This window comes from Sebastes umbrosus, chromosome 9 (assembly GCF_015220745.1).
Source record: "Sebastes umbrosus isolate fSebUmb1 chromosome 9, fSebUmb1.pri, whole genome shotgun sequence".
Classification (NCBI taxonomy): Eukaryota; Metazoa; Chordata; class Actinopteri; order Perciformes; family Sebastidae; genus Sebastes; species Sebastes umbrosus.
This window is the reverse complement of record NC_051277.1, coordinates 9,775,694-9,800,699: the sequence shown is the minus strand read 5'-3', so window position 1 is coordinate 9,800,699 and position 25,006 is coordinate 9,775,694. Positions and strand designations below refer to the sequence as shown.

At 40.3% G+C, this 25,006-nt stretch overlaps 1 protein-coding gene across 2 annotated transcripts in view; it reads left to right on the top strand.

Annotated features, from left to right (window-relative positions):
- pdgfc (platelet derived growth factor c) overlaps positions 1 to 19,052 on the top strand; it is a 56,127-nt gene extending 37,075 nt beyond the window's left edge. Inside the window, exons 3-6 of one of the 2 annotated variants that reach the window (XM_037781053.1) lie at positions 3,036 to 3,216; positions 12,991 to 13,198; positions 13,398 to 13,615; positions 14,560 to 19,052. In XM_037781053.1, the coding sequence (XP_037636981.1) occupies positions 3,036 to 3,216; positions 12,991 to 13,198; positions 13,398 to 13,615; positions 14,560 to 14,673 (721 nt within the window). In that variant the 3' untranslated portion in view covers positions 14,674 to 19,052. Of the gene's footprint in view, positions 1 to 3,035; positions 3,217 to 12,990; positions 13,199 to 13,394; positions 13,616 to 14,559 lie in introns of both variants that reach the window. The other variant, XM_037781051.1, reaches the window with a different exon arrangement.
- The last annotated feature ends 5,954 nt before the right edge of the window (positions 19,053 to 25,006 follow it).

The window sequence follows — 25,006 nt, the reverse complement described above, 5'->3', positions numbered from 1 at the left end:
CACACACACACACTCACTGCCTCTGGCCTAGTCTGCATATCTACTTTATCTTTCATGTGTGTGTTTAAAAATGTATTCACCCCCTTAGAACTTCATTCCAGTATCAAAAAAATGCAATGTTAGTGATACGCCGCACTTACTCTTGTGTCACTGCACAGTGCGATGCAAATAAACCAGACCAGTAATCTCCTGTCCAGTGATTCACAGCAATGGCAGGGGATAAAACAAACAACAGTAGGAGGTGTGTTCGGCTTTGGTAGCGAGCCTGGAGCGAGGGGCGAGGAGCTAAGACGAGAGGGAGGCTGTGTAGTCGAGATGCTCATCTGCTATTCTGTTTGTCCGTGGCGCGATGAAAAGCATTCTTACCAAATCCACTGGAGGAGAGGCATATTGGAGAGGGGATTGGTCTTGCTGCCGGTTGGCATGGCAGCAGAGTCGTGCTTGACGGCTCACAGACAGGACTGCTCTCAGAGAGGCATTTATGCTCTCTGTCTTTAGTCTAAAAGGGAGAGGAAGAACAGTGTTTGTGTTGCTAATCTGCGTCATGTCAGCAGTAGATATTATATCTATTAATAATGTACAAGGAAAAACACTATGTAGGAGAAAGCTTTGTGAATATTAAACACTGTTTTCCTTGCAGTGTGCAGGAAGGTAATCCTATCTGCTAGTATGTAACATTCCTTTGTTGTTCTGATCCTGTTCGCTGTGACTGTACGTACTGTACAGTTTGGTATGTATGTCAGTGCATTTGTAAATCTGAGAAACCGCTGTTCGACATGGTGATTCTGAACACATGGCGGTGTGTAATGATCAGGGCGTGCTGCATTATTGATGAGCCATCTGTCAAAAGCTCTGGAGCTGTCTGATTTTCAGAGAGGAAAGCTTCTCTCCTCATTGACCTCCATCGAGTAAGGCAGAGAGAAGCTAAAATGATATTTCATCCTTTTCCAAAAACCATTTCATGCCAGTCTGCTTCGCATTTATATCAATGAATGTTTTACAATCTTAACCATTTGTACGTTTTAAACTGAATATATGATTTTTCCAAAAAGCACACTTTCAGTTTTACCTTTCCCAACACGTTTTGTTTGTGCAGATTACCAACTTCCTGTATAACGTTCCAAATCAAAGGCAGTCGAGTCAGTAAATTTATCGACCCCCCTCCCCTTCAGTTTATTTAACATCACAGAAAATCCATTTTTAGTCTTGCTCATGTCCCTCCGTGTTGTTTTATTGAAACCAGCTTGAACTGAATCTGTCAAGCCTGCGCAAAAGGTAAACAATGTCTTTGAAATCCAAATATCCGAATTGGCAGCGCTGAATGAGAGGTTAGCGTGCCTGTTGACGCAAATGGCAAAGTGATTAATCCCAGACTGCGAAGAGTCAGTGAAACAAGGCTGTATTGAAGCCACTGGTTGCACACACACACACAGGTATAAATAATAAAGGCTGAACTCCTGAACTTGCGTGTCTTAAGTGCTGAGGTTGGTCGATGTTAGCCTTGGCACACCAAAGGAGTCTGGAGCATGGCCATATGCTTCTGCACTTCATAGTGTTTACTGGTATTATGGGTTGGCAGGGTGGCCGGTGAAGAGAGAGACTGTCATGTAATTACAGGGTCACAAAGTCGGATCCCCACAACAAGCAAAAACACCAGCTTTTGTTTATATTTTTCTCAATTATGAAGCACTTTGAAGTGCATTTGATTTGTTTGACAGGTGGTATATGAATTAAGATTGATTGATTGATTGAATTAAAAATGTATTTAATTTTATTTAGTGAAATTCATGTCACTAAATCCTTTAAACCTGTTAAACTCATCATGTTAAATATAAATATTTTTTTCAGAAATGCATGGGATTTTCTCAAATGCAATGATTGATTTTAATCACCAATATCTTCTGCAGATTCAGTGAAAAATACTGTATAATTTAAACTATGTTGCAGTCCAATTGCATGGGTTATTTATGTGGGTATCAAAGAGAACTTTCTAAAAAATAGAAATATGATCCTGAATAAGGTTAAGAGATAAAAGTACATTATTGCAGAATAAATATTACAGAAAATATCCTCATATAGCTATTCATACTGTATTTTTGTTCATACAGACAACACAAAACAGCAGTCATAAATTTGATTATTTACAAAGTGAGTTTTCAAAACAACTGAGTCCAAGAGACCACAGTCAACATGCAGTACAGTACAGTGTAATGAACTCGAGGTTTAATTGAAACTATATTTCAATGACAGCATGTAGCATCAGTGTAATATGCCTGTCAAAAAGCTGCATCAGCAGGCATAACTGCTAAACAGTAAGAACAGCTGCTAATGCTGCACTGTCAACCAACCTGAGATTTGTCCTCAGCAGATGGGCCATCATTTTATTCTTTTAATTCAAGCAGTAAATAACAGGAACACATCTCATCTCTCAAAGCTCAGATATTTCTTTTTCCTTTTTTTTTTAAATTAGGTTTTAAACCTTTATTTCCCTGGGCAGCTTTATTGATATTAACAACCTCATGTTCAGAAGGGCAAGGCAGAGCTGAGGAGACCATGGCAAACATTAACGGTGCTGACGAGCTTACAACAAGCAAAAATACAATTAAAGTTAACTAACACGCACGTGTAGAGGTCTAAATCGACCATATGAAAACTCAAACAAAGCCAGTAGTAGCTGGAAGTTGTTGCTCGGTATTAAGGAGTATTAGGCGAAGTTAAATTATAACGTTATCAGGATGTGTTCAAATGTAACCTTGTTAAATTTAGTTTTTGGCCAGAAACCTGAATAAATAGGCTAGAGTTGTTTGAAGGAGATGTTTTCACAGCAATACAAATAGATGTTAGAGAGGAAATGATGACCTGTTTAACTTCCTAACACTAGCTTGTTTATTGTTTTACTTTTGTTTTTTACCGTGGTATCAAATTGTTATCGAGAATTGTGGAATTTCACTGGTATAGATATCGACTACTAAACTGGTGATGTCTTAGAGACTAAACTAATCTGTTTCTGCTCTTTGTCTGTCTCACTCTACCAGGTACGACTTTGTGGAGATAGAGGATCCGACTGAGAACACCATCCTGGGTCGCTGGTGCGGGTCGCAGTCGGCACCAGCTAGTCACACGTCCAAAGGCAGTCAGATCAGGATCCGCTTCATCTCTGATGAGTACTTCCCGTCTGAGCCGGGATTCTGCATCCGCTACTCCCTTCTTCCTCCGGTACGTACAGTACATGTGCTAACAGTCAGGAGTTAAAAAATGTGCATTGTTGCTGAGCACTTTGTCATAGCATTTCCATCTCTAACTTCAGGGAGTTCACACATGGCAGTAAGCAATGCCTCCCCATGCAAGCACAATTAAAATCATTTGCTTGTTACATAACACGGTATCTTAATTTGCAATCATCCATTTGTGCTTATGTGGGGAGAAATTATGTTCAAGCACTTCAGCACATCTGGCACCTGTCATTTATTTTTGTGATTTTATGATGTGCAGATATTATGCACTTAGACATAGACAAAAACAAAATGCTTTGCGAGTACAGCTAAAACTACAACGATACCTGAGTTTTTCCTTCAAGGATTAAAATGTGAATTTTATATAATGGACCTTGGAATAGTTCTATGACATCAGACAGCACACAAAAAGTAAAAATCACTTCAAATGGTTTCAGACTGTAATTCTCTCGTTTTCTGGGGCTGGTATTGTTTCTACTTTTAAATAATCAAACTGTTATGTTCTATATTACTCTTCTATATAAACCATATATATCCCGTTAACCTGCACAGTATATATAGATCCAGTCTGACAGACGAGGTGTCTCAATGTCACTGTTTCATGGGACTGAGATGGAGAAAATAAGTGGCTTCACATTCACAAAGAGGTCGTCTGACCCTCGGGGGGATTCATTCAAGCCCCTGAAATGAAAGTAGGAGTTAAGAGATAGAAGTGCTTTTTGTGGAGGAAAATTGTCACGCTGCTGTCTGTCTGTCTCAATTTCTCATCACGTACTGTAGTTCAAAAGTAATATCCCCTTTTATGTGTTTTTACACTACCTCACTTCACAAAGATCCCCCTGTTATTTTACTCTGTACTTAGGACTGAAATATATTTCTGTCCTGCTTGCTGCTCTTCCTGTTATTTCTCTTGTAACACAGAATAGAATCACTAGTTCCATCCCTCGTTAATATTTCCATTCACCTTTTAAACTTTTGGCAGATATTTAGTGTGTATAGCACAAGCCAAAACTCATTCAGTGCCTCACCAGCTTTACTAAAGACCAGAAGAACTCAAGACTCAAGCAACAATTGCAGCCAAAGTACCAATATGTGTCAGAGTATCGGCTGCTGTGAGTACAAAAAGTGAATGACAAAGAGAGACGCTGTTATTGTCTTTCTCCTATCGTACCTCATGACCCTTCGCTTGACTTCAGTCGGACATCAGCCTGACAATCAGATTGAATTGCCTTTTCATTTCACTCCATTCAGCCTGACATTGTGCTCATGTTCTCTCATTTCTTGTGGGGCTGGAATGGGGTTATATTGCTCTGTTTTGCATGTATAGCTTTATCATTATACCTGTCCACCAGAGGATAGCGTGTCAGTGTCACGTTTTGCCTCGCTGAGGTGTGAATATTACACACGTGTGAGGGGCAGTACCAGCAGGGGGCTACAAAACCACTTAGTTAGGTTTAGATCTTACAAGGTCTTACAATAAGAACAGAAACTAAGTACAATACGTACGGAAACAACGTAGCATAAGTATAGAAAACACGCCACTAACATCACTAAAAAAACACGGCACAAATGTCACTTACGTATCAAAACACCGGTCTCGAACACCGGTCATTGTAGTCAGCACAGACTACATGGGATACAAATGACACGCCAAAAGCAAGAACGGCGTTCTTAATGCACGCTTTTTGACTTACGCATTATCATTTCATTCATATGCCTATTCGTGCGACCGGGCTGATCTAAAAGACCATGCTTGTTCCTGCCTACAAAGCTCTGATTGGTAAATTGTTTTTACAACGAAGGGGAACAACTATATATTGCTGAACACAGTGAAATGTGATGCAGGAGGTCAAGAACCAGCTACGCTAGCTGGACATTAACATACCAGAAAAACTGCAGTTCTTTGGTTCCATCCTTTGAATTTTAACTTAATCAGCGAGATAGAGCAGCTCTGCCTCCACAAAAAGGATTGTAAACTACAGTAAAAAAAAGACGTCTGTCTTCTGTGTACTTTTAGCCATCTTTGTCTTGATCCATCGTCTCCCCATTCCTCAAGCCTTCTGTCCTGGTGTTTAGACCACACACACACACACACACACACACACACACACAAACACAAAGTCTCTTCGTCCCTGCTGCCTTCACTGACAAAAGCCCGGAGATAAACTGAAGAGACGACTGCCATGTTTTAACCTGTCATGTCTCGGTTCTGTTCACTTGCTTTAAGTAAACAGCTCCACTCCTCATTAATCCCTAATGGCCTGCAGCGCCGTGAAATCTGACAAGCACAAATAGGCAACTGAGGTCACTGATGGCACTTTGTATTCTCTCTGTTATTTTTTTTTCTGCTTCAAAAGCTTTTTTGTTCTCTTATTCTTCATACACGTTATTATTGCATTCTTTCTTCACCCTTAAAACCCAAAACAACTGACATGCTGAAAACACACTGGGTGTCAAGCTGAGTATCAAAGCTGTATTTCTCAAAAAAAAAAAAAAAACAGCCATTCATTACGTGTCCTAGCTCCCTGTGGTAGAGCAAATACATGTTGTTGAGTTATTGCAGATCACTTAGTTACTGAAAACATGGTTAATTTGCAGTAATGATAATCTCCATGTTAGGAATGAATTGTATCAGATTGTACCATATATATTTACCACCAATAGACTCCAGTGGATTGTGATGTTAGAGCCACAAACAAGGCCTTGCTCTATCTAATGGAGATGGATTAATCCAATAAAACACTATTACAAGGAGTTACTCGGTTCCAAAATCCCTGAAGTGGAGCAAGTGTCATTTAATGACCAATTTTCACTGGTGTTCTTTTTATTTGAGCAACAGTCTAGTGCTGTTCGTCTTCAGAAGGGCACTATATGCAGGTATTGTTTTGTAGCCATTTTACACATTAATCATCATAGTCATTAGGTTGGATATCATTTGAAATTTCTCATTACAAGTGTTGAAAGTGTCATTACCGTCAAGTCAAGTAAAATTGTGTATCACAAATTTGCCTCAAAGGGCTTTATAATTTATATAACATACAACAACCGCTATCCTTAGACACTTCACTTTTAACATGAAAATGTCATATTTGCAGAGTAGACAGAATATAATAATAACCATAAAAGACTATGGGCAAACAGAATGACAATATTAGTGAGATAAATTGTAAACAAATATGAAGAATATGTATCAAGGTAGACACTGAACAATTTCCTGGTGCCAAACAATACAAAAACACTTTCAGTAATCAGAACTTGTTTTTTTTCTGCAAAATCAATTTCTACATTTAAGAATAAGATTAATGTTGAAAAAAAAATATCCCTGTAAAAAAACGCCTAAATTAAATAAAAAAAAAAGACAGTTATGTATCCTTGAAACACATTTTGGTCGGTAACAAAAATGTATTGATGTTCAATACCCGGCCCTATAAACCATTCAGCTAGGTTAAATAATATTATGCTGTATGTAACGACGGCGTAATAGAGCCATTGTAGGTAAAAAATACAACAATTACAGAGCCGGGGAGGGGGGTAATATTATGAGAAGAAACTCAGAATTTCCGGGGTTAAAGTCATACATTTCCGAGAAAAAAGCTTGGATAATCTCTGAGATTAAAGTGGCAACTCACAAATTTGCAAGATTATGAAGTCGCAAATTTTCGAGAAGTAAACTCGAAACATAGCGGAGTACATAACTGTGGTAACACCAGCCACCGTTGGCCTCTGAGCAAGGCGAAGGTCGTGAAAGATACATACATTGTATCCAGTAGCTTTGCAGAAATGTGGATGTTTTGGGATTTACAAGTCAAATTAGATGATTTCGCAGTATAGAATGAAACAATCCTACTGGTGTTCAAACGCCTGTCACTAAGTATATGATGGAATAAGAGACCGGGTTTGTCTTTCATATTCCAACTGTGGAAGGTGCGGAAACCGTGAGGTGAGGGAAAGGAAGCTTTGGCCTCTGCACGTTCAGTCTGGCTTCCCTTTGAACTTTCGTCCGCCGGAGGAGGAGCACGCTAGAACAGCGGCACTCTGTTTCCTCTGTGGTCAACCAGCAGCTACTGGAACCTCGTGCCACGCAGGGGCCAGCACTTTAGTTTATATTTAAACAAGCAATAATTCCTCCCCACCACTTCCATGGAATGGAAGGGGGGGAACAAAATAAGACCCGGTCTGTAATTCACAGGAAAAGATTTTAGGAAAAGCGAAAAGGCCCGAGAAGGCAAAGAGGTTGTTAAAACATAGAAGAGAAGGAGCCTGTTGAAGGGAGCATGAGGGGTGTTGAGTGGTGGGTTAAAGGAGCAAACAAAACATACATCATTGTCTCTGTGAGGTCCCAATCCACGATTAAACCCCACCGCTGCCTATAAGCATGAAGATCGCTCTCGCAGCTTCGTTTATTTTAATGGATTGAAGAGAGTTTTACTCACTCAAGACTTGAATAGAGGGCGATAGGACCGAATAAGTAATATGCTAGTTAAAGCACATGGCAGTGACCATGCCGGAGGCTTACTGTTGGCATGATGAAATTGAGGTCTGTTTTTACACCAACCTCAATTGCAGTGTGTGTGGCGTTTAGTGAGAGTAAAAAACACTTTCTTCACGCACAACAGACCTTGTTGCTTACTCAAAGCTCTCTTGTGCAAGGAAGTGGTTTGCAACGCCATGCGAAAGAGAAGATATTGTTTTCCACAGAGCTCTCCCATAATGCTATTTCAGAAGTTTCATCTCAACATAGTTAGCTGAACCTGTCATTTTACTTACCAGAAATAAGAGCATGTGGTTGTGCAGTGTAAGAACAAAGAGAGCTGGAAATGAGGAAATCACAGCTTGGAAACAAGGTTATTTCTTGGGGGGCGTGCAGGGGGTTCAGAGAGTTTGGCAGTGATAATAGGTACATTACAAGCTTTCACACCTTGATTCTGTCTCGCAGTAGGTCATCTAAGGGAATAAAAAGACATTTGGCTCTTTTCAAAACACACAATTATGTCTATAGAGTTGTACTCTACATTGTAATCTTGTTAAATATGCTGCCTCTGCATATATATGTATCTGCTTGTATTGTAATGTGCGCATATTTTGGGACATTGGTTTGAGCATATTACCTCCACTGAGTCTGTAATTTCTACTTTCAGCCTGCCTTGGTCTGTTGGCTCAGCAATTTTTTTTTATAAGAGATTGACATAGACTGCATCCAACATAAAACTAGTTTTATCAAGACAGCTTAAAAACTAGCATCATATAAGATAAGATAAAAACTGCAATTTGAGTTAATTTGAGCCTGTTCTGTGCAGAATTATACAAGAAAATGTTCTAATTTAGTCCCAGAAAGTTCAAAATTGTCACCAGAATCTTGTATTTTCCTGATCATGTTGTTCTGTTATATACTGTACTTCAAGACTTCTTACAAATAAGACCTAAAATGACTATGATTACATGCACACTAATATTCCACTATTATTCTGAATATGACAATATTGTGAATTTGATACGTCATGTAAACAGCATACTCCTTTTGGATATTCTGAATTAGTCCTTGTTCTGACTGGAGCATTTTCTGGGATATGCTGATATTATTCAGGTTTTAGGAGCATTCTTTAGACATGTATACATTGCATACAGAATATGCGTCCCAATTGGTCTTTTTCCGGCAGTTTGCGACACACGTCCTCTTGCCTGTTTGCAGCCAGCTCTGTGCGTTGTACACAAACCAACTAGCCGACAGTTTGCAAGGCTAAGGTATAGTAGAGGTGCATGCCCAAAAGAAAAGCCCACATTTCTCGTACTAGGAGAAACACAACTACTTATAAACATTATGATTTTCGCAAATATTGCAACACCGACCTTCTCAAGAAGGTGGTTGAAGGAATGAAAGAAGGAGGCTGCATGTAAACCAGAATATTAGTGGACTATTTATTTTCCTTAGCTATGTAAACAGCTTAGTAGGAGTGTGTTTTTTGGAATAAGGGCAAAAAACTGAATATTTTGTGCATTTATACGTTTGTTACCCAATATAACACTTCTATACTACCATAGCCTTTATTCATGTAGACTATTGGATTCACCACATTCTCGTGTCACTGTTACTTGTCTTGTCAGTGTCAGCTTTTAGGAAGCAGGACATTTTGTACATGCTCATTATGTCTTTGGTTTTATAATGTCAGACACCTAGACACAATGAAAATACATGCAACAGGACCTGGACTGACCTGGTGTCATCTCAACATGTTATCCTATCTACTCCACGGCTTTGTTAAGTGTCATTCCACTCATTCTGTTTCAATCGTTTCTATTTATATATTCGTTAAACTGTCAACAAAATGGCAACAAACGAAGAGCTTTTGAGTTATGTTGATTAAAAACAGCTTTTTTTCTGTTTAATAGCTAAAAATCTTGCTTCTTAAAAATCATCCATCATATATCTATAGTCGAAATATGAATTCATTTTTGTTCAACTACTCCTCCAATACTGTCTGTGTTCAGGCGTCAAGTCTTAATGTGTGAAACGTGACTTGTGGACGCCGCTCTGATTTCATGCCAGCTAAAAGTTGGTGGTCCATTTAACTACTTTGTTTGTGAATTTCTTAAACAGGAGCTCTCATCTGCTACTTATAGCTTTATTCACACCATATTGATGTGTCTCTGAAGGATTGCTTGGCTTCCCTATCTGAAGCCGGGCTTGCAGAGCGTCGCTAATTGGGGGAGTGTTGCACCATCGACATTCACAAGCTGTTAATGGCTTCCAGTCCGCGCTGTAAGCCACTGCCAAGGCTCAGCTAATAAGAATCACAGCTTTCTGCCGTTGTCTGGAAATACTGTACAGCTTCGCTCAGAGAAAGAACGCTTCAATTTACTCTCACTATATATGGCCGGTCCTTTCTCCACAAGTATTCCTTTCACATTTGTGTCTGTTTATCTCAGCGGGTGCCAAATGAACCAAAGATATGTTCAGTGGTTATGAAGGCAGACTCATTAGAATGAGTCAAATATGTGGCATGAACACAGCTGCACATCAGCTGTATTGTTGTAGCCTGTGGTGCAGCCATGTCAAACCACTGGCATCTTATTTTAAAATCTACGCCAAAGGGACTTTGGAGTCGGAGTGTCTTGCATGGACTTGTCAATAAATCTTATGGGTGTTTCTTAGCTTACACCTCTTATTCATTATAAAATACCAATACACTTGTTGGTCTGTTTTACTAATTAATTTTTATGTCTATTGTGTCTAGTCCACTGGTTCCCAGCCTGGGGTCACGACCCCCACTAGGGGTCGCTAACGCTTATATACAGTTGGCCTCTATCTCAGCATTTCATCAATTTCTGTGAAGAAAACTAAAATGTTATTTTTAAAGTTTGGTTTATTCAGTATATGAATTTAAAAAAAAATCTGACAGGAAATAATTCTATTAAATGTTCCTAAAAATAACAGAAAAACTCATCTCTGATACAATCTATCAAAGTATTCTTATACAACGGTTCGTATGATATCTTACGAAAAAGGGTTGTCAGTTTAATCAATGATAGAAAGGGTAAAAGGCTTGGGAGCCACTGAAAGGACTATATATATACACCTTAAATATCTCTGCTGGCTCTACTGGTGGTTGATATAAAAAACACTTTGAAAACAATTATATAAGCCACTTGATGGATGACTTTTGTCCAGGTGGTTTTACGGTACCATGAATACTGAAGTAGTAAATAAGAATCAAACCACAAATCCTTCAGTGTTAGTGCCATGGCCTCTGACGGATGGAAAAGTTTTCCCCCTCTAACCCTCATCTCTCACCGGATTCCTCTGTAATTCAGCCCTATAAGTCGTCAAAGGGAAGATACAGATTCCTGGAATCATTTCTTCTTTTCAAACACTTCTGCCTCTCCAAAAGCTTAAAGACGCAGCTGCCAGCAGCCGATGTTTTCAATGCTCTGCAAGCTTCCTCTTTTTTTTGTAAGTGTCACAATGTTGCCTTCTACCTGTCAGTCACATAAGATTAGAGAGACCAGCGAGCTGACATGTTGGACAAACGCAGCGTCACAGGACTGAAAGGTTTAACAGATTAGCCTCTTCTCTCGTGGGAAGACCAACACCCCAGGTATCAATCTTCTCTGTGACTGCACGCTGCAGTCTGGAGGGCTGCGAGCTGGAAACAAATAACGCTGCCGCCTACGGCAGCTAAAGGGACAAATGTTGTTATGCAAAGTGAGCAGAGGAGGGTGACAGGGAAGTGATCACATTTGACGACGCAAAAAATTATGTTATTAATTCACATTTGCCTCTTGACTCCAGTGCATGGAACTATGTTGGATACAGTCAATATCATTGTCTGCTGTTTGTTGGGGTTCAGATGCATGATGACCTTGCTATTTTCCACAGTATTGACTGCAGTTGACAGTTTGTCTTATATCAAGGATTGAACAAGAATCATACATTTTTTATATACATATTAGGGCTGTCAAAGTTTTGTCAAAGTTTTAAAATTTGTTTTAGCGAACCTAATTTCTTTAACGCATTAACACAATCGATTTTTCGGAGGTTGTAGCGGATACTGGTATCATATGAAACTACAAAACCTAGCTTGTCGGAGACTAAATAACGCTCCAAATTTACACTAAATTTTGGTTACGAAAAACTGGCATGGGCATTTTCAAAGGCGTCCCTTGACCTCTGACCTCAAGATATGTGAATGAAAATGGGTTATATGGGTACCCACGAGTTTCCCCTTTACAGACATGCCCACTTTATGATAATCACATGCAGTTTGGGGCAAGTTATAGTCAAGTCAGCACACTGACACACTGACAGCTGTTGTTGCCTGATTTGAGTACATTTTTTATGATAAATGCAGTACCTGTGAGGGTTTCCGGACAATATTTGTCATTGTTTTGTGTTTTTAATTGATTGCAAATAATAATTACATACATACATTTGTATAAAGCAAGCATATTTGCCCACCCCCATGTTGATTTTTGAGTTGAGTATTAAATACTTGACAAATCTCCCTTTAAGATACATTTTGAACAGATAAAAAATGTGCAATTAATCACGATTAAATATTTTAATCGATTGACAGCCCTAAAACATATATATTTCTGTGTAGGTTTTCTACTTCCCCATCAGTTCTCCGAATCACGTGGCAGAGTGTTTATCCAATGCATTGGCCAGCGGATTGCTTTGCAAAATACATCAGTGTGTATCAACTCTTCCACACATTACCAGGTCTAACACATTGAGCTTAAATTGGGTTCCCGCTGGCCCTGGACAGTCATGGTTTCTGTTTAACTCAACTCGTCCAAACCGCTGTAGCATTTAATGAGCCTGAACCTAATTTAAACCCAATTTAAACCATGACATACAATGTGCCATTGCAGAGTCAAAGTCCCCTTCTTTTTATACCTTTAACATTTCTTTTCACATTGTAGACATAAAGCACATCTTGTCACTGCTGACAACGTTGTTCCCTCTGTGTAATTTTCCTGTTTTAGTATTCGTAACCAGGAGTGAGCTTACAAGCTCTTAAATGTCACAGAAAGTGTCTGCTGTGTCAGTATCCAGGCAGTTGGTGCGATGAGGCGGTTTTGGGTGTGGAAGCTACAGTATATACTCTGGCAGAGAAAAAGAAGACTTTCTCAGAGTACAGATCCATCAAAAGTTGAAGCCTGTAGCGATATATTTTCCTGTTGTAACTTCACTGTATTTACTGAATAAATGACCTTTCCTCTCCGTCTCTCTCCATCTCATCTGATGGTTTTCCCGCAGAGTGTATCAGAACCAGAAGTCCCTGCCGTTCTGCCTCCATCCCAGCAGGGTATTGAGGAGCTGTCAGACGCTGTGGCAGGGCTAGGAACAGTGGAGGAGGTCATGAAGTTCCTGGAGCCGGAGCGATGGCAGCTGGATATGGAGGAGTTGTACAAACCTACATGGCATGTGCTGGGGAAATCCTTCATCCTTAATAAGAAGGCCAGAGGTAGGACACTTTTAAATGTGTACATTATAATGAAATGAAATACAATAGTGAAGAATACAATGTTTGCAATTACAGTTGCAGTAGACACAAAAGTCATGCATAATCATAAAAAGGTACAATTTTAAAAGATCAATTGCAAAGTTTGTTTTTTCGACAGGAAGTGATTATGATCATGTCTTCTCTATGTTTTTTTGAGGAGGAGCCGATCTCAATCTGTTGAGGGAGGAAGTTCGGCTGTACAGCTGCACGCCACGCAACTTCTCTGTGTCCTTGCGTGAGGAGCTGAAGAGGACAGATGCCATTTTCTGGCCAAGCTGCCTCTTAGTCAAGCGCTGTGGTGGAAACTGTGCCTGTTGCTCTCACCGCTGCTACGACTGCCAGTGTGTTCCCGCCAGGGTCACGAAGAAATACCATGAGGTAAATGTCAATCTGATCATGACATACAAGGAATCATTTTGTTAATGTTAGTCAGTTTATGATCATACATTTCAGATTTTTGATTTCAAGTTACAGAATAATAATAGACTGATTAACATGACATTTGTTGAGCACATCCATACTTCAACTTTGGAATTCCATGAACCGTTATGTAGTGCCACAATGAGGCCAACTTAACATTTCTAACTCAGACAGGTAGAGTCCTGGAGAAGTAGGGGGCTGTGGCAACTAATCCTTAGCCGGTCGGGGTCAGTGTTGGTGGGTCGATGTTCATTCATCGGGCTCCACCCACTGTACCCATAGAGTCTAGTCTCTACTGGACTCTATGTGTGAGTCACAATGAAGGTTACAATACTGTAACCCTAGTTCTAAGCATAGGCGGTGCACGCTGCCTTATATACTGTGACGTCCGCACGTATACAGATAGGCACGTCCTGATTGGCTGGCTACGCTTATTCAAATTTTCAGTGGGCGAATGCATGCTAGTGATTGGAGGAGAGTATTACCCATAATGTCCAGTAGAGGGCTCCGCCTGTGCTTATAGAACTAGGGTTACAATAGCGTAACCTCTGTTTTACCCCACACCTGCTGTAGCGGCGAGGCTCGAAGAAAAGTAGTCCTGACATTACAGCACAAATACTATAGTGCTAATATGTTTTTGTCAGTTGTATACTTGGCTTCAAACAAAATGTAAAGGCAGACAGCTGGTATGGCTTGGAAATTGAGATTTGAGAGACAAATGATGAGATTAATCCACTGGTATTATCAAAACTCTTTAGACAAATTATCTTTATGTGCAATTGGTACATTTTGTCCTTTTAGGCCATGCATCAACTGGTTTAATTTCTCAATAACGTGTCCACCGTGCATGCTTTACATGAAATGTTTGCCGTCCAGCTGTTAACTAAAGCATCCTTTGACAGGTTCTACTGTTGAAACACCGGAGCGGTGTCAGAGGCCTGCAGAAGTCCATGACTGATGTGGCCTTGGAGCACCATGAGGAGTGTGCCTGTGTGTGTAAAGATGACTGGGACTGACCTCACACACGTGTAATAGCCGCCACTGGAATCACACGGGACGATAGAAATGAACGTCTGCTGCAACGTTCTGTATCTCATCCACTTCCACTGGGAGCTAACTAGATTGTCCCTTTATCCTGTTGTCCTTTCGCTAATTGGATGAAGCAGAACAGACTGGAATCTAATAAATCTTCTGAATGGATTTGACTGCTGTGGAATACCAATAGTGTGCTCTGAGTGCATTTTTAGAGAGACAAAAAATCCACTGGAGCAGATCTGGACTATTACCTATGTGCTCTGAAGACTATTTTCTCCAGCTCACAGATAAGAACATTGAGGTATTTTTGCCTCGTCTTCTTGAGGTCTTTTTTAAAGTTCAGCCAACGTGGGCTGATAGTGTCATGGAAAATGGGAGCTTCTTTGTTCAAGTACTTTTTTATGTCTATAAGTGAGCTAGCTCCAGCTGCCTTACTCCCTCCGCTCGTCTATTATTACCACCAAGGCAAAGAAAGGTGCTTTTTCATGAGCAGTTTTCCTTTGCTCCCCTCTTGTTTCACCACAGATTTAATCTGCAGCCACGGTATCGCTGAAATGCCTTGCTAATGAGACTGTATTATGTGTAAATATTTCATTTACATTTCCTTTCTGTACTATTGTGCCTTTTTCTACCAAAGATTCTCAAGGAGAAGATACAGATTGCACATGTAGAATCAGTTGGGTGTTGTTCATTACAACAATTCATTCAACCCATCTCAGCAATTTCTGCTTGCTTCAGGAATGCCTCGCCTCAAACAATTCTTGCTACATTTGAGATTGTTCATATTCAATATTTATTTGTTTAATGAAAGGGAAATTTAGGTCCAAAATGTCTTGTTTGTTACACGTGTCACTGTACAGTAGTATTAGCCTCCTGTTTTCATTCTTAGTCATTTTACATTGCCATTGTGTCATGGATGTTTTCAATTTTCTGTATGCCAAAGTTATTTATCTCTTCTTTTGCAATAACTGTTTGTTTATTTCATTGTACTGAACATCAAAAATAAATTCTTCCATTTCTAATTGGAGGTACAGTACTTAGGACTGGTGAACAGTGAACAAACTCAAACACACTAAAGATCTAAAACAATAACAAACAATACACAAATACTCCATTTACCAGAGTCCTAAAGCAAAGATAGGCAATGCTGGACATGTTTTTAAAGAAAGAAATGATGATAATATTTGGAAAAGATACTATATGTAGTTTATAAGTATAGTAGGTGGGAGAAACTCTGACCATTGGTTGAGAGGTTCTCTGTTAAGCTCAACATCAATCATTCCACAATTCAAATAAGGTGAAATTGCAGAAATGTGGCTCAAGAACCAAACCTTCCACTACAACATATTCCTCTGTGCAACATATTCCTCTGAGCAATATAACAGTTAGTCTTAAATTCATTAGGAGCGGTGGGGGAGGATGGGAAGGTCATATTCATGTTGCTTTGAATTATTAATCTGATTTTCTTTCAACACAAAACAGAGGATTTCATAACAGCGAGTAATTTTCTCTTTGTAACATTTCTCTAAATGCAGCTTACAAGTACTTCACAGAAAATCCACAACAAAGACTTAAAAGAGACCTTGGGTTAACTTAACACAACGGCTGCATTTACATGCACACTAATATTCCACTATTATACCGAATATGACAATATTCTGAATTTGTTATGGGTCATGTAAACAGCATTCTGTTTGGATATTAGGCCTTTTTTTAGATGGAGCATTTTCCGAGTAAGACACATGGGATATGCTGATATTAAAAAAACAGAATATTTTGTGCATGTAAACATAGTCATTGTCACAACCACGGTTTCTCCTTTGTGTCTCCTGTTTTCCCCTGTCTGTCTCTGTTTGTATGTGGTGTTGGCGTGACTCTCCATCCTGATTACGACTCATTCACCTCACCTGTCCAGTGTGCACAGCTGCCTTCCATCTACTCATCAACTCCACAGTATATCTACTCTGTTTCTCCATCTGCTCTGTTTCAGCTCTTGAAGTAGATTCAAGTCTCAGGCCTTCTCTAGTGGTTCTTCTTGTGAGGTTATTGTTGCAGTGTTGTTGTTTCTCTGCCTGTTCCTCCAGTGTCCTATGATCACTGCATTCCCGCCTGCTTTCCAGCCTACCTATAACCTGCCCACTTCGCCTCTGCTTTGCTCTAGTCCAGCCACGCTCCAGCATTCCTCCATTACTCATTATTCCCGCCTGCAAACCTCTGGACATTTATTTCCCCATCTCCAGCTTCCAACCTCAGCAATAAATCCCATTCTCTTAAAACCTCTCTCCCTATGTCTGCGTTTGGGTCCTCGCTCACCGATCACAACACATATACAAAAAATTAATAATGGAAATTGAAGTAGAAACAAAATTAAACAAAATGATTAACTACCTTAATTAAGGACCATAATTTAAATAGTTTTCCAAGTATTACTCAGCTGTAAATGGAAATGAGGCGCAACACTATCTATCTAAAGAGCAGTCTAACAAGATTATCATGTGTTTATTTTGTTTTCAAATTTTTGCCATTCAATGCTTTAGTTGTACTAATGATTATCTACAGTAAAGAGTTCGGGCCACCAGATTGTATTGTGAACTTTTAACATGGCATCATCTGCATAGAAATGTAACAAAAGTTAATGTTTCCAAGGTGGCGTATCCCACAGGTTTGTTCTGATGGGACTCTTCAAGGCTTCAATTTTGTAGCAAAATCTCAGCTAAAGGTCAAGTGAGTTGTCAAAGTGCCCCTCTTGTGTGACCACATAGGGCAAAAATTAACCCTTGCCTCTATCCTAAATACCAATCTTGAACCACTTGACTCTGATTTTGCATAATTGCATAAAGGTGCAGAGATAAAGATAAGCCTTCAGTTCATTTAACAATGAGCTGAATTATTAAAAGGAACCATCAGGAAGTGTTAATTAAAGAATCAGGAAACCTTTAGATTGCCAAATCTTTTTCTTTTTTCTTCCGTGTGTTGTTGAAGAAGTTGAGACTTGGCTGACAATATTGGCTTTGTGCAGGAATGAGTAAGCCTGTAAGAGCGTAAAGTAAAATAAGAGAGATAATGACTTAACTTGCTACTAACCTCGTACTTGTGAGTTACTCATTTTTTTTTCTGATATCACCTTTTAACCTATACGCATTACCTTAAAACCTAAAGAGTGAGCAATGTTCCCCCTTAAGCCTTATTAGTTTTTTTTCTTTGTTTCACTAGCTCCTTATCAGACACTCAGCAGCGTTGTTCATCCTCCCCCTTGGCCATCAGGTCACCCAGGAGGAGGTTCTCATTTGTCCATCTCACGCTGCTGTCCTGGCCAATTACTCTGATCTAATGTGCGCCCTGGCAGGCATCTGCGGTGACGCCAGATGCTACTGCATAAAGCCGCCGGCTCCCAGTTCCCACTGTGGTTTTTGTAATATTAAACAGACTGCCTTCCTTAGTTGGTGCAGTGTTTCTTTTCAGAGGAAACCTCACTGCATTGGCACAAGATGTGACACAGCATGGGCAGTTGATCTAGTTCTTTGTGTGTTTGTGTATGCGTGAGACTGTGTGTGTATGGATGTGTGCAACTATAATCCACCACTTATCGCTGCCACCCATCACCCACATGCACCCACTGCTCATTGCCTCCTTCGCTGTGAAACCAAAAGCAGCCTCAGTCAGGCTACACCGCAGCATCATGGTGCAATTTAAGTGTCTCTACTTAACGCAAGAAACTAAATTTTAATTCATTTGGTCTCAGAGGAAAAATAAACTCTTAACCTGCACTCAACTTAGAAGTGTTGCTCAACTTGTGGGATGGACAGAAAAAGTATAGAGCAGTGTGAATAGAAACTCAAACTTTTCTAACAGGAAATCCAACCTGCACTGTCTGAGTGGTGCAGACACTACACGAGTGGTTGCTAAGCCCAGCAGACGTTACCCAAATAACAAAAAGTTGAATCTCACTCACTGGCTGAAGTCTTTGAAAGCTTTTGGAGTTTGACACTTGCTCTGACCAAAGGCTGAGGCACAATGACAGTCTCTTTCTGCCTCCTCTACACATGACTCATCTCTACAATAGACGCAACACACTCCAACATCTCCTCCTACAAAAGACTTGTTAAATGAAATCACAGGACTGACCTCTAATAAATTACAGGTTTGACCTTTTCCTCTGCATATCCGAAGAGCTGAAAAGATGGAGCCTCCTACACTTCTATACACATCATTGGAGAAAATAATAAATCCAACCTCCAGTGCATCAAAGATGTAAGAGTTGTCCCTGACATTGTTCTGTCAATGGAAAGTGTGGAGGTTGCATCGTTATTATTATCTTATCTGGTTCCTTTACTGCGTTGTACAAATCCATTTGAATTTATCAGTCACAGTTTTGAAAAATATATGATTCAAGCTGAATAAAACATTTATGTGTGTATTGGGAATGGATAATAGGTTTGTGAAACAACGACAAATGCGAGGCGGTAGGTCCTGGGTGCACAGACTGTGTGGGAGTCTCCAAGAGCACCTGTTCTTCTATGAGCGGCAGCACAAAGTACTGAAAAGGCTGGTTGAAGGTGAATATAAATCAGAGGGTGTGTTGATTAATAGGCACACTGTCAGCCAGTCACATCACTGGACACGTTGCTCTGAAACAGCTGTGCCAATCACAGGGAAGCATGACAACAATAGGTCGGCAAATGGAAAGGATCTTCTGCAGGAAATCGTATTGTTGTGAGAGAGGCCTAATGTGAACACACAGCACTGCAAATCTTCAGCCAAAGGTGTGTGTTTCATCTAATCTGTATACAACAATGATAGAAATAAATGACAAAAAAAATATTTTTTAAAAAGTGTTTCAACAGTGGACAGGGGGCGACTCCTCTGGACTCCTCTGGTTGCAAAAAGAAGTCTGATTGTATAGAAGTCTATGAGAAAATGAGCCTACTTCTCACTTGATTTATTACCTCAGTAAACATAGTAAACATGAGTTTATGGTCTAAATCACTAGTTTCAAGTCTTCTTCAATACAGCATGATGTTCATTTAGTAAATTATGGCCCCATTTAGATTAAAATAGGCCATAAAGCAGGGGATGCTTTAGGGCGTGGCTATCTTGTGACTGACAGGTCACTATCACGGCATTGTCCCATCTGGGTGTTGTCCGTGTTTTCGAACTTTAACCCTTTCACAGTGTGTTTTCAGTTCATGAAAGTAAATTATAACCTTTTTGGCTCCTGAAAACGTCTTATTTAGCGTTCAGTTGTACTTAGCTCCACCCTCTCGTGTCACTTCTGGATGCAAAAAAAATCAACATGGCGACGGCCAGTTACCAAGATGTTGACGGCCAAAATGCCAAACTCGAGGCTTCAAACTGGTAGTAGACAAACCAGTGGGTGAAATCGCGGTGACTACGTCCACTTCTTAGATTGTAGAAATGTCTGGCTGCACGCATTATCATTCTGGTATAGGGAAAAAAACGCTCTGGCTTGTTTGTATTTCTTTAAGCCAGTCACAATCATCTTGGGCGGGGCTAAGCACAGGATGCAGCGACGTTGCCCTTGCAAAACAGTAACACGCAGACAGCTGAAGGGGAGAATGCCACATGAAATACACGGCCAATGGCAGGCTTATACCCACGGTCTACAACCAGTGAGTCAAACTATATGATAGCATCGATCCAACAATATTTCAGTTTTCATTTTGCTGTATCTCACGTAATAAATGGTCACATCGGAGAGTAAAATGTGCACCGTCTTTGCACCGTTAAAAAAAAGTTGGAAAGTAGGCTGTGACAGACTTCACGTAATGTTGTCAAAAGTCTTCAGTGATTTCTAATAGAGAACCGGCAAATGAACGTCAGGATGGCACCCTCTTCTTTAGATTCACTTTTGTTCACTGGCTTCCTTTCTGCTTGTGTTGCAGAATATTGAGAATAAACTATATATGCCACTCTTGTCTGTTCCCAAGAGCTTAAAAACCCCTCTGGCCCTGTCTCAAATCTCAACCACTAGCACTTTAGCCAGGAACAACTGTGGTCATGCAGTTTCCACTTATCTCTGTCATTTCCCATCACTGCAAACTATTCCCAGTGTTGCTAAATGTGCATATGCACTACCTCCAAATATATGGATCTAAATTTACCTTCAAAGAAAACTGACATTTCAATTCCCACTCACCTAACAATCAAGGGGTATTGTGACATTTGTATGTCTTTGTATTTATTCTCCCTGAAGTGGCATGCAAGTGCTGTTGGCATGCCCCCAATAAAAACACGGGTCACCCGTTGCTGCAAGTGCAAAGTTAGCTGTGCCTGTATGGAGAATGCTAATGATGCCAACAAGACATTTTAGGAGCAATAAACAGATACAGATATAGAAGCTTATCTTTCACCAGACAGATGTCTGAACAACTACATTTGAAAATGCCAAGGTGTCCCTGCAAACAAACTCAAAAGAACATATTCAGTTCATCATCTATGCTGCATACAAAAAAGTAGATGTGATCCAGAAAATGATGTGTTACAGTCCTGTCCTATTTTCCTTCAAGTCACATTGTTGCATCTACAAGAGGAACATCTTGAAAGATTCACTACAGCCTTTGCAGAGCCCTAACATTTGCAACCATCCATCTCCTACAACTGGCATCTGACTATAAATTTCGACATGCAGCCAGGGAATCGATCGCAACTCGGTCGTTTATAACCGTGCTGGGTCTTTGAGCACTGACTGATGGGGGAAAATATGGCAGCCCCCATCCAGATGACATCTCCAGCATCCCTAATTGGTTCACAGTATATGGAGGGAAAGGCCAAATTGACGGGTGCATGTTATGTTTTGATAATTATAGGGTGCTGCAGTAGCGGTTTTCGGAGAACCGTCTGTTGTTGCTGGGAATGTAAGGTCCTCGACTTTAGTGTAGTATTAATCATGGGTCAGGAAATCATTTAGGAAGCAGCCCAGCAGAGGAGAGCTCCACGTTAAATATACTGTAGGTTGAATCATTTGACAGATGTCTCCCATTTCAGCCTTCATCTCCTCATTACGTCGAACGTTTAACCACTCCGCGTTACCACACCGAGATGAAAGGTTTTTACTCTGAACTCTGTAATACACTATACATTAAACATCCTGCCATACATCAAATAGTGAAGTGTACAGTATATACAACAATTTTACCAAACTGAGAAACCACAGGCAAAGTAGAGTGCTATACCTGAATATACTAAAACTACTAGAAAGTTCAACATTTAGATGTCATTCCCACGGCATCAAATACAGAGGCTTTGTCCCGCCATAGTACCGCCATGCATGTCACCCTTTAGCACCATTATGAAGCGCACCAGGCTTCCCATTAACTACAATGTAAACCCATCAGTAAACGCTCAGAGAAAGTGTGCCGGGAGTGACTGTGGTTGTGTAGTTGAAAGAGCAAAAAGATACAATTTCATCCATCATCTTTCATTCAAGAGACCGCTGCTTTTGTCCCGTGCGTTTAGTTTCACTTTCACATTACAATCAGCTGTTCGTTTGTGTCGTGTTCACAACATTCAGTTTCATATTCAATTTACAAACGTAGTAGTGTTAAGCCCAACCATTTAGTTTTTTCCTGAAAGTAACCAAGTGGTTTTGTTGCCTAAACCTAAAGTGACGCTAAGGGTAATTAAGCGGATTTGTTGCCTAAACCTAAAGTGACGCCAAGGTTAACTGAGTGGTTTTGTTGCCTAAAGTGACGCTAAGGGTAATTAAGCGGATTTGTTGCCTAAACCTAAAGTGACGCTAAGGGTAACCAAGTGGTTTTGTTGCCTAAACCTAAAGTGATGCTAAGGGTAACTAAGTGGTTTTGTGGCCTAAACCTAAAGTGACGCCAAAGGTAACTAAGTGGTTTAGTTGCCTAAAGTGATGCTAAGGGTAACTAAGTGGTTTTGTTGCCTAAACCTAAAGTGATGCTAAGGGTAACTAAGTGGTTTTGTTGCCTAAACCTAAAGTGACGCTAAGGGTAACTAAATGGTTTTAATGCCAAAAATAAAGTGATGCCCAGAGGTGTGACGAGTTGAGATGAGAACGTGTTGGTAGCAACCATCAACAATTTTCAAAAGTCATCAGGTGTAAATTGTGTTGAGTCTGGCAGGTTGTCACCTCCCCTGCCTCAATCGTATCATGTCACTCTCAAACCGCTTAGCAAATGCCATCAGACTGAGACTTTATCCCCGAGCCCCTCTGGGCCACTGAGAGTGTGTGAGCTTCATTCGCGTCACAGCATATCTCATACAATACACACACACGACACGGTGGCAGCGTTGTAGATATACCGACAATCCGGGACGTGATGAGCTCTGACAAGCCTCTCACAGCTGACGCTGTTACTCACAGACGTCCAACCCTGCCGACGGCCATAAGGGAAATGCATCCTTAATAGAGAGCGAGGTCAAAAGTCACGGGTTCCTCTGCCATCCAGTTAATTGGCAGTGTGCTTTGCTAACCCTGGAGGAACACTCTAATGATGAATTCAAACTAAGGGGAAGGAAGCTCATTCTTTTTTTTAGTCTTTGTCATGCTATTTTAATATTCTGAAGGGCAAAAATAAGAGTATTAACTATAATTTAAGGGAATAAAAGAAATGTTTCTCGGAGTAAAACTATAGATGCTTGGGCTCACAGTCAAACAGAATGTATTAGGATGAACAGAAATGCTCCAATTCAACAATTGTTGTGCCGTCAGTATGTAACCTAATGGAAAGGGGTTTCACATGTGGTAATGACGGTGAAATTGTTAGAATGAACTGTGCACAAGCCACAGTAGCCATTTTTAGATGTCATAGCAAAAAAAAGCACAGGTAATTAATAATGTTCATTATGGCTTCTTTTTATTATTTATTTATTATTGTATTTAGATGTGCCAGTTGTGTGCATGCTGGTTGATTGACATAGAGGCATCATTAATGTTATTGATTACACCTGTGATTTTCCTGATAAGTCAAACTGTCTTCTGGGAAAAAAGCGCCCATACAGCTACACACATATTTAAAAGCTGAGCATTAAAGTTGTAAATGTTAACATACACTGCCTGAGTTTAGGGGCCGGACTGATATGTTGTGTGCACATAGGTGACGCATGCATGCTCCATATGGCCCTACTATAGATGGTAAAGGTCACATGATGTCCCAGGGGTCTGTGGGTAATCTTTCACTTGAGGCTCCCTGTGGGACCCGGATCCCAACAATCCTCTGACACTGACAGATATCCAAGTGGATTCTCTGTGACACCTCAGGGTGTCCAAGGAGCTGATATCCTCTTTTCTTCTGAAAAACAAAGATACATAAAGAGATGTTAGTTTTATATGTTGGACATTTAATATGTGTTTGAATTATATGTTTTGTTGTGTTAAGATTAAATTAACTGCATCGATGTGGCTCGGATGGTAAAGAATGATTCTATGTGTAAAGCACATAATTGCCTTGTGTTAGTGTAGATAATTGCCACATGCTGTGCTACCTGCTGAAATGAGAACAGTGCTGACTGATTAGGTGATTTTATTCAAACAATGCAAAGGTTATATATATGGCCGTGGGCAAAGCATGAATGTTAAACAAACAAAGGAGAGCTGATTTTTACTAACTTTTGAGATCAAGTTTTAGTTTCACTTTTGCATCACTCTGCCTTCATTTATAATTAGTTCACAACAAAATAAAAGCATTCGTGTCATGTTGGGATAGATACACATTCTTCCCCAACAGTGTCACTTCTTTATAAGGTAGCCACAGTGTGACTGCCTCCTTTAGGCTGCATTCACACAAGATCAGGTGTTGTGCTGCAGTGGGGGAGAGTCATGGCCGATTGACTGTGACGAGTACCGTTTGTTCCCTCATGGCTGGGTTGTACAGCTCTGGATCGCCGGTTATGTGATTGCCCGTGCAGCATGATGTTGGATTGCATTTCTCCAAAAGTTGATTCTGTTTCTTCTTTTCCGTCGTAGGCCGCTGTGTTTTTTCGGCACCCCCTGCGGCCGCCGCAGCACTATCTCCCCCTCTCTTTTTCTAGCATACTAAATACAGTAGTATGATTGTATGGGTATTGGAACGCAGACATCTAGAAACAGTGAATGGTGTTCCCTGCGCACTTTTTGATGACATATTATACCTGCCCTGTGCTTTGCCTCTGCAAGGCTTTGTGCCCTACGAAGAGCAAATTCCGTATCATGCGAAGGCAGCTTATAGAGAGAGAGAGAGCTCACTGCTGCTCCATGTTAGCTTTTACATCTGAGTATTCCCTAAACACAAGGGCTCTCTCACACACTAGACAGAGATTGATGGTTTCTAATGCCACTTTATGTTTCTT